Source organism: Lissotriton vulgaris, chromosome 8 (assembly GCF_964263255.1).
Source record: "Lissotriton vulgaris chromosome 8, aLisVul1.2, whole genome shotgun sequence".
Lineage (NCBI taxonomy): Eukaryota > Metazoa > Chordata > Amphibia > Caudata > Salamandridae > Lissotriton > Lissotriton vulgaris.
Window position 1 is genome coordinate 1,168,989,827 of NC_141696.1, and position 17,612 is coordinate 1,169,007,438.

The 17,612-nt window shown below is 41.1% G+C and overlaps 1 protein-coding gene across 1 annotated transcript in view; it reads left to right on the forward strand.

Moving 5' to 3' along the window:
• VWA8 (von Willebrand factor A domain containing 8) overlaps positions 1–17,612 on the forward strand; it is a 1,363,176-nt gene that overhangs the window by 410,566 nt on the left and 934,998 nt on the right. Inside the window, exons 11-12 of the mRNA XM_086935029.1 lie at positions 5,499–5,633; positions 5,712–5,789. Coding sequence (XP_086791155.1) covers positions 5,499–5,633; positions 5,712–5,789 — 213 coding nt within the window. The remainder of the gene's footprint in view (positions 1–5,498; positions 5,634–5,711; positions 5,790–17,612) is intronic.

Sequence of the window (17,612 nt, forward strand, 5' to 3'; positions counted from 1 at the left end):
ACTTTCCCCCACCGGTAAAAAAAATGGTGGGGAGCCGCGGCCAACTGCCAATTAGGTCAAGGGAGCCGCAGGTCAAAAAAGTTTGGGAAACACTGCCGTATCCAGTCTAACGCCTGGGTATAATTCTAAAATAAGGAATCTTCGACTAGATAGTCTCTACCAGGAAAAGTATTAGCAAAGGTGAGTAACATGTTCTTTAGTTTAATTTTGCTCTCCTCTACAACTAAACCAATGAAAGGATTTAAACCAACCTGGGCACGAAACGGAACTTTCAGAAAGTGTTTGACGTTTGATTTAGTGTAAGATGTTACAGTTTGAAAAAGGTGTCGGTGGGCTTCAAGGGGTTAAATTGATATAAATACATACTGTTAAACTCATGAGCATGAAACAGTTTTTAAGATAAAATTGACAGATGAAGGTCTTCTATATTTTTGGGTAGCTAATAAGTTAATTTTAAGTTGCAACCCATAAAACGACATTCAGATGTAATAAAAGAATGTATCAAATGATATCAGATGCATGCCATCATTTTCAAAACATATGATAAAAGCAACACCTGATTATGCAGGCAGCCATTGTTTAATGTGATCATGAAAATTCCACAGGTCTTGAGGAGTCAGTTTCCACTTAGCCCAGTGCCTACTTCGAGTTCAAAATACCCAAATTCCTATACAAATCCCAGAGCAATGTGGTCCCAGGGATGGGATATAGGCCAGAACAGAAATTGCATCTTTATTTCCACCCGGTTGGGATCATTGTAATAATGTTTTACCTGGCGGCCGACTCACCCCAGTTATAGGCAGGGCCACTGGAAATATGTGATTTTGTTCCAGCTGCATTTTCCGCATAATTTTGGGTTTGCCACATTTGTCACATATTCTATCAACTGCAGATTTTGAAAAACATTATTGTTTCTAGCTCATATGGTATTAAACATTACCAAAAGAAGTAATGACACATGTTGCTATGCAGTGGCAGGCCCTTCGCAAACGTTGACTGGTCAGCTTTCTGTATTTGAATGTTAAACTGGTCAAACAAGGCGGAACCTTTGCTCAGATAGTATTAACATGTATAAAAATGTAAAAGAATGAATTAATACTGTTACAAAAGGTGCCATATTTAGGTGCATAATTCGCTTTTTCTTGCTGCATAATATAGTAACCTTGACATATAATTTGGTTTTCCCGTTCCGCATAATTTCAGTGACCCTGATTATAGGTTAAACATTTCAAATGCATTTCGCCTGCCCAACGTTTAACATTTCACCATAAACTTGATTTCGATCACTAAGATCTTAAAAGTACATCACAAATAAATATTTCACGTAAACATACATAAAACATGATAGACGTGGGTTACAGGAACATATGTCCAGCACACATGGGGAGCTCGCAGGCAACCCCACATGAGATAAAAATCAAATCGCATTACTAACAGAAGAAAATATGACGAAAATGCTCCATCCTGGGCCTATGCCATACATTAATCCGGCACGAGTTCCAAACACCTACCTTTCAATCAAAATATGTATTAGTTGTATGGAAAGCCGTGGCAGCATACATTAAGTTGTCTGAGTATAAAGTGTCCTGTACCCTAATTGCTTGTATCAATCAATAACACAGGCCTTTCAGACATTGGCAACATCCATTAGACAATTTCAATATAAAGCGGCCGTTCAATTACAGTTTGAGTTGATCAATAACATTTGGCTTAGAAACAAACTGTAATTAAGATCTATGAGAGGCCATAGCAGCATACATTAAATCGACTCCATATAAAGTGACCCTGCAGGTACAGCTTGTTTCATTCAGTCAATGAGCTGGGAAGGAGACCAAATTGTTTTGCAATCCCCTGGTCCTCTTTCCATTACGTTTCCGACACTAAAAAGCTATACATTAAAATGTTCTCAGTGTAAAGTGCCCCATGCAGTTGCATCATAAATACGTCATAGACCACAGGAAGAGATCTAATATAATAGCTCCGGCTCAGAGCGAATATTTGTATCTCTCCAAAACATTAGTGAAGCCGATACTTGCCTTGCAAAGAGAGTTCATGACATCCAAAGAGAACAGGAGCAGTATACATTCAATTGTCTCCTTGTCAGGTAGCCGATGGAATTACAACATAAATCGGTTAATGAGCTGGGGAGGCAAACAAACCAATTTGCTATCCCCAAGCTATTATCCAACTCAGCGTTGCTGACTAACGCACATGCACTACAGGGACATAGCTATTAAGCGTGAACATCCATCCATAACTTTCTTTGGATACACTTAAATCGCCTAATCCAAAAGGCCATCAGGAATTTGACCATAGCAAAGACCTCTACTCTACTTGTGTCAGTGCTAAGTGTCCTAAAGGCTTCCACGTGCTACATAGGACCCATGTTCCTGCATAGGGGAGCTAACCACTTGCCCGTAGGTTATTATTATGCTTATTATTATTATTAATTAGCATTTATTAAGCGCAGGCTACCCTGAGGCATCCCAGCGCTAGCGGTAAATCAAGTTAAAAGAGGAGGCTAGCAATTGCTGCTCTGGAATAGCCATGTTTTAAGACCCTTCCGGAAGGAGAGGTGGGAAGTTTCAAGCCGCAGATTGAGAGGGAGGGTGTTCCACAGTCTGGCTATGTTATATGAAATGGAGCGGCCTCCGCTACGCAACCTATTGATTTTAGGAATGCAGGCTAAATTTAAATTTGCCGAGCCAAGAGATTTCTTAGGAAGATGGGCAGTGATCAGAGACTGATTAATGCAGGGGCCTGTGCCCCTAAGAGTCTTATGAGCAGTGCATAAGGCTATAAAGGAGATCCTCTCCTTTACCGGCAGCCAGTGAAGGGCTTTCAAACTGGATCTAGCTGACTGCGTACTGCCACAACCGGTCAGAAGTCGCGCAAGCAATTCTGTGCCACCTGAAGATTCCCCAGGGTAGATTTTGGGGCTCCCAAGTGCAGTGAGTTACAGTAGTCCGGGTTTGAGAGAATCAGGGCCTGGACCACAATTTTCTTGGCTTCAGTGGGCAGAAGGGGGAGGACCTTCCGTAACATTCTAAGGATGCCGTGGCAAGCCCCCGTCACTGCCACTGCCTGGACAAAAAATTAACATAATGTGGATCATTGTTTCGGGCACCCTTAGTCATATGCGGCTGATGCCATCAGCTGCTTCATTCACTTGCCAATTGCTACAAAACATTTTAGTGGAAAGTGTTCAATATCTGAATTGGAGATACACATACAAGACTGCTGCCAACGCAGGACTTAACGTTCTTCTAATAGGGTTCAAATTTGTGTACGTATATGCGAGTTGAAAAGCTTTGGCCAGGTTCCCATGGAGGATATTTGCAGACAGTTTCTCTTAAAACCACAATTCATACATGAACTTGAGCTCAGATGTTGTGCCCATGGTAATATACTCAGAGAAGACTATAAAGAGGTACATTTATCTGCCCCGGAAAGGCACGAACATACCTGAACCAGTGGAGGGACCTGCTGAGTGCGAATGTAATACAGGGCTTCCCCATAGAGGCTTGGTCAGGTATTACTCATACTCTGACCGAGTACAGGACCTATCTTAGTCTAGCTAGTCACAGGATCCTTAATGCCAGAGTTAAAAAATCTATTGAGCTAGGTATAGGAATTCTAAGTGGTAATCCCAAACGATAATGGTGTTAAATTGGTTTGACCCCAGATTTCTGCTCCATAGAGTGCAGTGTTCTAAAACTGTGTCTTCTGCACCTCGAAGGCAGGGGATATCATTCATCTACCCTACGCCTTCGAATAGAAAAGCGTACAGGTTACACCATGCTTCGTGCAGGTTCTTTGATATCAATATGCGTTTTCCCCATTTTTCGTGCCCCAATAATGTGAGGTCATGCCCCGGTTCAAGATGTGAGCTGTCCAACTTAGAATTACTCTTAATGCCCTCGTGTGGTCTAAAAGCTATCTAGTTATTAGTTTAGTAGTGGTGTTGATTAGTCCTTTTGAGCCACAGAACTCTTCACATTTGTTCAATAGGTTCTGTTGGTCACATGGCATCTTTAAGACCAATAGAGCGTTTTCTGCACACAAGAGTTGCAATCTTAAACCCTCCCAGCACTGGGGTATCATTGCTGCAGGAGTTCGCCTCCTCTTCCACTTGGGGGATATACAAAGAAAAGATGAGCAGATTCAAACACGTCTCTGTTCGCAGGAAAAGGCTTTGTGGTTTCCCCAGCAGCTCTCCAGCATACAATGGGAAATGTGTTAATGCACCCATACCAAAATATTCAGGGCGCCAGATGGAATGCCTGAAGGATGTAATAACCTCTAAAGCAGTTGACTCGGGATATTATGGAAGGCGGACTGAAGAGCCACAGACATCCCATACACCAGCTATTTCTTGAAAAATGCCCACAGCAAATGGAACCTAAACACCTGGTCTATGGCACTTTTTATTTCTAAAACCTGCCTGATCATGTGATAAGATGTTGTTAGCAACCCACGTTTTCAGTCTGATTTTTAATGCAATTGTAAAACATTTTGGGTATTATAATTTTTTTACACGTTTTCATATTTTACATTTTTTACTGTTTTTACTTTCTATCCTAACATTCGCAAATTCTTCAAAAGTCGTGAGTTTTGTGTCTTTAAAGTCTTTAAAAAAGATTCACAAAGAAAATGGTGATACTGAGTGACCAGTTCTCGGGGAAAAATTGGAGTAGGCAGGTACCCAGAGGTGTGTAAAAAATGCACAAAAAGGAGAAAATTCATTTGGTGGACAAGAATTCGCCAAAATTTGAACGCTTGCGAATGCCATATTGCATTTGGAAACCAGCTCTGTTTTCCCAAGCTCGCAAGTTTTTGTGAATTTGTGAGGCTCACAAAGAGAAAATAAAAATGTAATACACGTTAGCTATTGTAAGCATGGTTAAAGGACAGATTGGGAGTAGATGAAGAAAGTTATAGGTCAATCACGGAGAAAAAAAAATGGAACCACTTGCAAAATGAGTGAGTGAATAAATGAAAAATTGGAAGCCAGGACTGGCAATTGCCGATTTTGAAAAAGAAGGGTTAATTCACATGCCTCCATAGATAGTGCTATAAGTTAAAAATTATATCTACTGGCTAGAAAAGGGAGAAACTTACTTCTGCATAAAGTATTTGAATACAGTTAGCAAAGTCCCTGCTCTTAGTCTGATATATGTATTCATGTTTGGCTCCATTGAGTGGAAAACCATTACTTACGAGAGCCAGTCTTGTGACATGGATAGGTCTACTTTTAGAATCAGTTTAGTTAACGATGGGTAAAATGCCTATGTGTAGCTATTACAAACACTTTTGTGCTAATGGACACCCCATGTAAACCCATAGATGTACATTTGGCGGGTTTTGATTTGTTTTAGAGCAGAATGGGATCACATTAAGGAGAATTCTAGCAAAATTAAAGTATTCATTATAAATCCTTGCTGGTCAACTGGTTGGAGTTTGTGGAAATGATTGTTTCTTTTTCTGGTGTTTTTGAGGTCCCAGCTGGAACTAAGCCACTACGACCAAATTCAGGCTCATCAACTTTCATCAAGACCGTCAGTCATGAACAGCTGCTAGCTGAGATGGTGCAGTCCCATATGGTTAAGGATATGTGTTTGATTGGTGGAAAGGTAAGAAGGATACATTAGTAGTTAGCTATATTTTCCTCTCCTATCTGCATTTCTTGAATGTATTTCTCTTTTTTACAGGGTTGTGGAAAATCTGTCATTGCCAAGGAGTTTGCCGAGATGCTACAATACGAAATAGAGCCCATTATGTTGTATCAGGTATACATTTTATGTACTAAGCTGTTGGGTAATTGTGAAAGGATGGCACTCTTGGAAATTATGCAATGATCGAGTTGCAAATCTAAATAAGGATGAAATAGAAGGCGCAGTCACAGATTTAAGTAACACATTGTTAGAAACGGGCTTTGCTAATGCAACCTTTGCTGGATACCAGACGCCTGTACCCTAAGGTGTTTAACACAACCATATTCCCAGTTACACATTTCTGTCTTTGTAACTAGAGTGGAAAACATATGCAGTATTATCTGTTGATGGCTAGTAGGCAACCATTTGTGGTGGCCCTGAGGTTTAATTTAAGGAGGCTAAGGGTGTTAGGATGTGCCTAGCGGAATCCGCCTGCCATTATTATTTAACTGGCTCTGAGGCACATGCGGGACGCATCCGCACTGTCTTGAATTTTTTCCTTGAACGCGCACCAACTGCAGTGTGTGCGTGGAGCACCCTGCTGAGTTGTACTGACTCTTTGTATTACTTCTTGCAAAGAAGGGTCATTCATCTGCATCATAAAGGTGACTGCTTCTCAATGCTTTATTTGTTGCTGTTACTTTGTAACACTTTAGTTTGTGGGACTTGGTTAATCTTCACTAGGCCAAAATATTTTTATTTTCCATATTAATGCACTGTTGATGTTTTAGTAGGATATTCTCTCATTAAAAGAAATAGCATGGTACCTTTTTTGTTATTACCTGGTGGCCGTTGATGGTAGTAGATTTGACCATAAAACACTTTGTACTTCATTCACTGGTTGTCGTAGGTCCTGGTATCTTTCATGTTTTCTAAGAATGGCAAAACTGAGGATTAGTTGCAGGTCAAATATTAAAGATGCTGCTGACCGAATAGAAGGGCATTTCATGGCTGCACAAACAATATGATTCGACCACACAAAGCTGGATGAGTTTTTTGTTTGCATGTTTTTGGAACCATATTAATTTCTATGGCAGCCGAGAGGGCTCTGGCGTTATCATGTGCTTTTGGTGTCCAAGTGGGGGGGTTCAAGGTGCCAAGAAAGAATTTAGCAAAAGTTGCTTCTTATTAAAAAAACCTTCACAGAAAGTAAGTTTGGATATTGCCTAAAGTGTAGAAGATCATTGGTGTCCGTCAAATAGTTGATTCAGTTATTTACAATTGTAATGCTATGTCTAAGGTTCTGGGTCACAATAGTATGACTACAATTACGAAAGGTAGAGGTTGCAATATAATGCTTTCTGAAAGTTACAACCTTTGTTACTAATGCGGATCAAAATGTTCCTCTGCCAACAGCCAAACTCATCTTGTATTAGCCAAGACAGAGTTGGTCATTTGACCAAAGCATGCATCAACAGTAATAAGAGAATTAACAGCTCAGAGAGCATTTACATTGTTCAATAATCTGATATAACTAAGTTGGTATTGCACATTGAAGCTTATGAAGGGACGGTAGACGAGGGATCTAGCAAATCTCCTTTGTGTTGCATACCGATTGAAAGTGGAACACGTGAATCCTTGGCTTTTTCTGGTTCTCAATTCATGCTTATTTCAGAAATCTTGTTTGGGAAAACATTGATGCCACAAGTGCATTTGCATGTGCAACGGGCATTAATCCATGCTGTGATGGGGTGGCTGTATTGATATGCTTGATTATTTTGTAGCTCACATAAAAGTCAACATGTCCTGACCATGCCCGTAAGAGCAAATGTCTCTACTAACCAGAGAAGGTATTCAGAATATTTTGAAAGAGAATAAGGTGTTTTCCAGGGTGAAAAAGGATGCATAGATGTTGAATATGTCTGCATCTGTACAGAGTGCAACATGTCTCATGAGGTGAGGCCTCACAGTGTACCAGTATGGCGCTTACAACTATAATTTTCCTGAAGAAACATTGTAACCGTTCTCATAGAACTTTATATGGCTCCTTAAAATGTTGTTTTCAAGTATAAGGTACAGGATAGTACTAGTTAATTATTTTTTATAATGAGCAATCTCTTTTTAATGGATCAATTTTTGTATTTTTTGTGTCTGTAGGACAAATACCTGCCTCCAACAAGCCGCCGCAGAGAAAAACAATCAGGGAAACAAAATAAAGGAGAAACCAAACATTTACCCTCACTCGTCCTCTCCTTTCCCTTGCCTGACCCACAACAGATTCTGTTGGGAATTACAATAAAATTAGTATTCACGCGCCTCATATGTCCTGCCTGGTCATTATGACCCTTCCTCGGGCACCACTTCTTTCCTACGTTTGTGCCAGTTCCTCTGCAATTCATTACTAGATTAACATGGCAGCTGTCCGCAGGTGTAATGTAGCTGATTCTTTAAAATATACACAAAGGAATTTTGGCTCCACCTAGTGAAGTACTACTGTCACCTCCTGCTGTTAGGTATTTGGTGTATCATTTCGCCTTCCAGGAAGTGCTTCAGCTGGAAAGGATAAAGGGCTATTTTGCATCTGAAAAGTACACTTGGTCATCACGTTGTTTGTCTCATTCAATTATTTATCTCTTGTATGATGTACCGAATGCAGTCCTTATTTGCTGCTTTTTCCTAGCACCGGCAAGGCCAATAGGGCAGGGTGTGTTGTGATAAACAGCATTTGTTAATGCAACATATATTAACAGCGTTTGTGAATGCCTGTGTTCACATTTGCTGGCCCGTAGATTCATTGGCTTTTTCAATGCTTGTTTACAATATATTTTCCATGTGAGGGCTTACCTTATTTGATTACAACAGATTGAGGTATGCACTTTGTTTCACAGTGTATGGTGTTCGCTTTGTGTCACTCACTTGGGAGTGAGCTGGAGGAGCTCACAGGTAGTGGAAATGAGTACACGCCTCTGTTGCTATCAGGTTGGAGGCTGTGTTTTCTTGAGAGAAACCTTTTGATCTTGTACAGTACAGCATGTTTCCCTCCTTTGAGATGTTGCAAACGGTTACCGGTATCACATCCTGCTGGCTTCCTTTTGATTGAACAATAAATAGATCTTTTCAACTTCTACCTTTCTGATCTCTGGATCAGTACATACACAATGCTTTTGGTTGATGTTAGGAAGGAGCTCGATTGCTTGGTTGGTTTTGTCAGCTTGTCTGTAGCTGTTGGCCGGTTTACCAGATAAAGGATGGATGGATACAAGGGAAACATGTGAAGACAACAAGGACCCCCTGGGTAGTATATAGACTCCTAGGGCAGGGTAACAACTAGTGTGAGAAAAATCCCAGGACGTCTAAATGTACACTGTGAACAATCGGGATAAATCAGTAGTCAAGAAGGAAAAATCAAAGAGTTAACAATGTCTATATAAAATATATATTTTTAATGAGTATTTGTTTAAAAACAACATATAGTGTGTGACCACGAGGTCAAACCATATGATAAGAGTAAAAGATGCTTCAATTACATACAGTTCTAATAATCATACAACATAAAATTCATAATCAATACATGAAATTTATACACAAAAATACATGTAGTACGTCAAATAGTAAAAAAGAGCATAAAAACTCGACGCGCGTTTCGGCAGTGAACCGCCTTCTTCAGGAGACATAGAGTAAATCCTGAAAATACATATATGAAAGAAAAATGTATATTAAAATACAATCCATATATCAACACATCAAAACATGACATTCCTTACTATCTCACTGACCCTCCATTACAGTTTGTTCACTCAGTGGCAATGATTAGCAGAAAGGTGTCTAACAATTGTACAGTATCTGACTAACAAGAACTGATCATAGATTGATCATTCATACCAGGTCCCAACCTTTATCATAGAGAAACATAGCTGATAACCTCTTCATAGACAGCTATATGTTTGCTATATTTCAAACGTTACATTTTATCACCCCATTGGTGGAGGTTGTAAATATGAGGTGGATCGATTCCTCATATATTTTTTAATAAAAATGCAGACAAAAAATGCTTACAGTACATAAAAAATTACTTACAACATTGGACGCTCTATCCATGCAGTAACAATGATGGAAGGTAAAAGCCTCTGCAGTTTTGATAGGATTAGTGTAGTTTCAAAGTGAAGATAGTCCTGATAATATAAGAAGGGACATAACTGAGCTAGGAACAAAACCTAAGATATAGTTATTAAAAGCTGCGACAGAATGGGTCAACAGTACTGCGCAAGACATGTGGATAGTCCTATAGTTATGGAGAATGGGATATTGGTGACAAGGAAGGGATATGAGAAAGGGAATTTCAGAATGAGAGAGCCTGTGGGTAGTGGCATATTTGGTTGCTAACTATTCTTATAGAATGCCGCGGGTATATATTTACCTGATCTCCACAATAGTAGGTGGCAATCGATACTAGGGGTAGACGATGTCTTGTCCAGATGTGGCTTTATACAGTTTCCAAGTACACTCACATAACTGGTAGAAAAGCAGAGGCGGATGATATTAAAAATGAGGGGGAGGAGAATATCGGACGATAACTAGTCAGCATTATAATTGTATTTATATATATGGTAGATAGTGCGTATTAATTAGACCCTAACACAGTTCTACTATTATGTACGAGTGCGCCACATAAATACCTGAGTATTTCCAATAGAGTTGGCGATGTACGTAGCGCAGATGTAGACAGTTATAAAAACGTTGATCACAATATTGCTGGTAGGACAAAGAATAAAAGCGTGTATGAAAACCAATATTATTGGCAGTGCTACATAAACTTGATAGTTGCTATAGTTATCGTAATTATTGCGGACTTTATCTATTAGTAGAACTTATATAACTGGAAAACTGCTAAGCGTCTAAGTTACCTTGGATATTCACGCGATATAAAAGATTGCAGCTCCGGTGGGTATTGCTCGGTATCAGTAGACTCGAGGAATGATAAAAGAAGTTTCTGTGAATAGAGTCATGAATGCGGGTCAATAACGGTTTAAACCGCACTCCGTATTAAAGCAAGATGCTAGGAATTTTTTAGAGTGCCTAGCGAACCGGGATTCTTACCTTAAATAAATAAACAATAGACGGACAGCAGGGTGGTGCTGTTCCGACGCTCGTGTTGTGGGGATCCGACCTCCACACAGAAAGTAGATAAGCCGTCTCTGTAAAAAGAGTCACGATTGAGGATCAGTTAAATTTGCATCTCAATCCGTGATAGAGCTTAATGCTAGAGATCTCAGAGTGCCCATCGCGACGGATTTCTTACCTTAAGAAACTAGACGAAAAGCGGACAGCAGGGTGGTGCTGCTCCGACGCTCGTGTTGTGGGGACCCGACCTCCACGTAAATGGAAGATAGCTGCCGGATAATTAGAATCCAATTTAAACGTAGTTCTTGGCGGGAAAGTCCCAGCGTTGTTGCTGATCTCAGTAGATCTAAACGAAGGACTACTAGGAAAATAAACGTCCTTAATACGTCCCAATCTAAAATGGCGCCTGAACACTCTCGGGTTTGTTTGATTACTCTAGATTTTACAATCGCTTCCAAAGTGATAGTATTTCCCTTTTAAATGGATATATAATTTATGTAAAACCTGGTATTATGAAGCACCATAATGCGTTATTTAGAATGTTCTTTTTATATTCTAAATTTATCCATCTTTAAGAAAAATGACGATATTGTTTATCATTAGGCATATATACGTAGTTCAAACATGTATCCATATAACAAAATGGGGGGTTCCTACGAAAGAAACATCATTTAAAGTATATGTTTATCCTTAAATGATGATGGAAAATTCAGAGGAAGGGCTCATTTAAGAGAGGTGTTTTCATATGTCGACATATTGGTTGATAGAACACGACTTCTCCACTTATGGATGGTATATGGAGTATAATATTCTGAATCTTTTACATACTCATAGTTGTTCTTAAATACCCCCGAATTAACAATATTAACAGTGTTAAAGATCCTGGAGATCGTTACATGCGATCGATATGCATAGGACTTATAAGTATCAAGAAAATCCATTGTCGGAGAGGTATAGCTTTCTAAATAGGTTCAATAAATTCGTGTTTTCATGGCAGTTTCGCCAAAGAAACCCTTACGCAGCGAATAGACCTAGGGATGACTCAAGCTAGGCTACTAAAGGATGCTAAAGGATGGCGTTCTCCCAGGGAATTTCGGCATTGAGGCCCTTCTTGAAAGTTCCCAGGGAGAAAATCCAGAACACCTCCCTTTTCTTTCTCACTTGATCACCGCCTTTATTATTTGGAAGTCTTATTTTCTCTAAAATGCGCCATTTGAAGTCATCTGGAGCATGGCGATTTTCATTGAAATGTTTCACTAGAGGGGCTAGTTGTTTGTTTGTACGAATAGCCGACCTATGCTCTGTGAGCCTGGTTTGGACCGACCTTGAGGTTTCACCTACATAGCCAAGTTGGCATGGGCACAAAATAAAATAAATACAGTTCATAGTCTTACAGTTCCACATGTCTTGGGCAGAGGTCCGACAGCCATTATGTTAAAAAAACTCACCTTCAATGATGTTACTGCAGGATTTACAGGATGAGCATTTGACAGTGCCTCTAACAGGGAAATTGTTACTAATTGATCTCTGTAGAAATTCTGATTGAGTATTAGTAGTTGTAAAGCGAGAATGTACTATGAGATCTTTGAGATTTTTGTTTCTCCTATGGGCAAAGATAGGCTTCTCTAATTTACTACTGGTGGGATTGGAGTTGAGGATATGCCAGTTTGAATTGACAATGTGTCTGACTGTCTACAAGGGAAACATTGCATGGAAGATTTTCGCTATGAATAAAACACTGAGGCCGTCATTCCGAGAATGGCTGAGTGATATCCACTGGGGGAATACTGTTCCCTCGTTTTGTGAGTTCTATGATGTTTGCGGTCCTAGAATTACTAGGTCTGAAAACTCTAAAGCCAGTGGATCCTACCCCGGTAAAACTACAGTCCAGGAGACAGAGGATGTATACACTGACCCCTACAGCATCATCCAGGAAGCAGACAGTTCTTCCAAGTGAGGCCACAACCTGGAATGGTCTCAGACCAAAGGTGGTGGAGGCTCACTTACAAGTCTCTCTAGCCTTGCCTGAGGCTGGTGCGTGTAATGGCATACATACGTCCCAGAACTGACAAAGGGGAGGAAGGGATGACAATTGCTTATTAAGACACCTAAACCCTGGTGATGTTTCTCCTTGTATTATGCAAGTGTGGGTGAGAGTTAGTGGTCCAAAACCTACTTCTTGACTAAAGACAAGGGTGCTTGTTTGACCCTTATCCCAAACTCATTGCTAGTACAGGGATAATCGCCAATTCCCTCCACCTTGCCCAAGGGCGAAGAATGTACCTTTGCCCCCTAGAGCCCTTGCCTTGCTCAAGGGCTCAATGAAGCCTACCCTCATTTGTCCAAGACTAGGGGTGCTTGTTTCTACCCTACTCCTCACCTGCTTTGACTAAGTGCAGAGGGAAATTGCTCCAACAGCCCCCGCTTCGCCAAAGTGCTTCTTAGATTCATTGCCACCTGCATTGCCATGAGGAAACCATCTACAACCCTGTCTTGCCCAAGGGAGGGTGTGTAACTCTTCCCACCCCTCCTCCTCTACCCCACACAGACCCGCTTTGTCCAGGGGCAATTAGGGCTTCCCTGCTTTTCCAAAGGTGAGGGTATATCTTTGGGTCAGGCATCGCTCAAGGGTAAGGGAGCTACATTTAAGGGGCTTGCTGCAAGTAACAGCTGCCATGATGCCTTGTACTCATTTGCTATGCCTTGGGTGAACTGTGAGCTTTCACAGTCCTGCATCGCTCTCAGAAATGTTAGGGAGATTAAGGGCTGAGCCTGTAGTATGCTGCGTGGCTGCCCTGCTGGCAAATTGCAAGCATTGCAGCGGCACAGCAGTCATAAGTCTTGGCCATCCCTCACCCTCAGAAAACGAGGACGAATGACACTCCTCTGTTTTGAGCAATGTGGAGAAAACAAACCCACATGGACCTGGGCAATGACGGGGCGAGTGCTAAGGAGCCAACCCTCTCCTTGGAGTACTTGTAGCGTGATGGAGCAGTTCCCTGTGCCCTTGTCCAGTGCAGGGTTAGCGCTCTGCTCTCAGAGTTTCGGGCGAGGCTTTGGGGCTGAAATGCTGTCCAGTTTCTAAATGGGCACAGAGCAGGGGTGCATCCATTACCTGCTCTGGGCGGTTACTTTCAGCGACGCCTCACCCCTGAGAAAGGCGGGGATGTAGAAGCTTCTCCCCTCCTCCCTATCCCTGCTCCTGCCAATGTGGAGGAATGGGTTTGTTGAAGTAATTTACTTCCACCTCCCAAAATGAAGTTCATGCGCCGTGTTCACAACATCTGTAAAAAGCTCAAATTAGAGGCCAATTAAGTTTGACTAGGTCTGATAGTGCCTATGGCGGAAAATCTCAAATAATATTCATAAGTTATTGTATTATCTTAACCCTACGTGACACCTCCGTTTTTAACTTACATCTGCGCCTTCGACCTTTTATAACATCAAACATGTATGAGGACAAATTCTTTATCAAAATTACATAATATACAAAAATATAAATTCCAGTAAGTGTGTTGTTGAGAAGTTTGGTCCTAATTCCTTAGGTCGTCATAGTGTACAATATGTAATGTATTTTTGATAGTGTGTTTGATGTTGGGAAGAGTATACACAGGGTGAGAATTAAGGTTAAGCGAGTGTGACAGAGCATCAAGCTAAGGTTAAGGTAATACCTTAACATTGTCGATTCATGTCTTATAGACTTTGTGGCGTTTCCACTATTAAACCCAACCACGGTCCATGCAGATAACATCGGTGGGGCAGTGTGGCGGGGGTTTTCGAGGGACGATGCCGAGGAATAATAATTATTTTTTGGTTTATTTTTCCCTCTGCATCGTCCCTCGAAACCCCCCGTAAACCCCCCACCGGCCCCACCGCTGTTACCTGCACAAACCGCGGCTGATTAAACCCATCAATCTTAAACCCCCTCTAAAATTATTCCTTTCAGGATGTCGGCAATCAAGCCCTAGTGAACCCTAAAAGTAACTAAAAAGCCCTCACTAGAACGTCTGTTTTCATCAATGGCTCACTCCTCTCCTTGTTCATAGTGGTAAATAGCATGAATGCTAGATATCCAGTTTGGGGCTAGTGCAAAGGTGTCACCCTTAAAATGGAACTGCTAAAGGAGGGGTGAGCTGGATCCTATAGAAGCAATTTATACAACATTTTATAGGTTCCATGTTGCGAACGTCCACATCTATGGATTAGAATTGACAACACTAAGGGGGTCATTATGATGGCGGAAGGGCATAGGTGGTCCTTCCGCCATCACAAAGCTCATTACCTACTGCCATATTAGGATGGCGGTGGGTATTGCGGCGGACGCAAAGTCTGTCCGTCGCTTGTGGGAACTGTCCAGCCTGAACAGCCAAGCCAGGTTCGACCTGGTCCGGAAACAAGCATTCTGGGACTGGTTTCTGGGTATTACGCCTCATCAGCCAGGCTAGATGGAAACCAGTGGCACAAGAGCAAGGGACCCATGTCTGGGCATACCCATCCCACTTAGGGCAACAAGTGCTACGCAAACAAATGATGGACGGACTGCTTAATAAATTATACATTCACCCCCAGTCAAGAGACTCTTATTCTTATACTAGGTATTGAATCCCCTTATAAAAGACAAACTTCGCACTCATGCTCGATTATACTGGCTTGTATTTCTTGTCCAAAACCTTTGTAGTAAGGAGAGTATTGAAGGGAAATACTTGCAAGACCTGAGGAATAGAGTTCAACGGGAATTCTGATACTTATTGTTTTTGACTCTTTGAGTGCCGTGCTCCTTCTATGTGAATGATGTAGAAGTTCAAGTAGGTGGCATCAGTAAATTGTAGTTAGTGGTGTTACTTCTGCAATGTTTATCTGTTATACTGGCTTGTGTTGTGTACAGCTGAGGCACCATACCTCCTACTTCTCACATTCCTGGTACTCCGGTAGGTATTCCCTTTGGGCCTAACCACTAGATCCCTTTGAAGGTGCAACACACCGCCTCTGATTTTAGGGAAGGTGATTGCATTCCATTGAAAATGAAAAGATTGGTAATTCATTTGCAAGTCAATGTTTCCTTAGCCATCAATTGACTAGTAGGCTAGTGTCTAGAAGCCATTATCTTCATTAAGCCCACCCATAGATATTTTCTACTATTTTGTAAAGTGAAAAACAAAGCAATAGTTGGTTACGCATCAGTCAATTCCCAACTCAGTAATCCAACCACTGGGAGCACTGGACTCCATGTCTTTCTGACCTCCATGTAAAGAGTCTGCTGGATGTGGTCATTTTCGGTCTTATTTTTTATTCATCTTGTGACTTGGGTATTTCAATGGCAGATTTACTCTGTCCCTCATATCTAGGGACATTTCACTGATAAACTTCTTCTTTTCATCCCTCTACCCTTATTATTGCTAATAATGAGGATCATTTTTTCTGTTCATGTTTTTAACGTATAGTTCTTCTCCTTTTCTCTGAAATATGTCACAAGCACTTTCTGTTCACTGTTAAATCTCCAGGACAGGCAGGCAGTAACTAGTGATGATTTCCTCAGGGTTGAGCTCTGAAAGTGCGACACTCACTGAGAACTTAGATAAAGTCATATTTCACATAAAATCGGTGTAAACAGGACCATCCTATCTTCAGCTTGCTTATAACTTGTGCGCCAAGAAATAATTCGTATTGAAAAACACATCTATTGTGCGTACATGTAAACGAATCGCCATGGAGATCTATATGCACACTTTCTGTGACTATGTGGTAGATATACTAAATGTCTTCGAAGAATAATGTTGGCAAGTTCTTTAAAATGTCAAAACTTCTGTTTTTTTTAGATTTCTAATGAAAACATCCATAATGATTGTACATGCTCTTGCCCTCTGTGGTAGGGAGTAGCATCGGAGCTGTCAGAAATCTCAGTTTGTGGCACAATTTTAAGCAGCAGATGCTAGTAATGATGAAAACTACTTCTTCCTTCCCACATCCTGCAGAGAGCACAGCTGCTCTCACTTTGCTAGTTTGAATTTAGATTTTTGTGTTTTGTGTGTGCCACAGCATCTCAAAGTGTTTATGTGGCATACGAGGTACCAGCATCTTACCGTTAGGGATGCAGTGTCTTGAGACAGAAGCCATGGCGGCAATGTAGCAGGGTAGGGACCATGCTTTTCTCAACCCAAGCATCACGTTTCTAAATGTTCTCCAGATTGCCCAGCCTCAGTACAGCAGTATTCTTTCTATCAGAAATGTTAAACTCAAATGTACTCACGTCCACTTGATAATTAATACTTTCTATTTATCTTCTCGATTGAGTATGTTCTCATGGCACAGGATTTGATAGGGTAAGTATGATTCCCTGAATGATACTCATCCCTCACCTGCCATATGTCCTCTAGAGAGCATTAGGAGGGAGCATAGTCATTATTCCTTTGTTTCAGGTTACTTGGTCTTATTCACACCACATTATAGATGTATAGCCCGCCATAGCGGGCTATACCGGTTATTAAAGGCCTGCTGCAGCGTTAAAGGCCTGAGCCAAAGGTGAGGGACTTTAACAAGGCAGCGGGACTTTAATAGCTGGTATAGCACTGCTACGAAGGGCTATAAGGCTATTAGAATATTCTGCCACTAGAGAGCAGACTGTTCTAACAAATAAAACAAAGCCTTCAGGGAGCGTGAGGGGAGTGAAATCTCCTCAGACTCCCTGAAGCCTTTGTTCACAGCCAGAGCTGTGAACAAAGAAACATTGGAATGTTGGAGCTCTGGGCTTATACCAGCCATTATAAGCCCAGAGCACTCCATTGTTTTCAATGGAGCTACCAACATTCCAATGAGGTTTATTTCTACCTTTTTAAATCT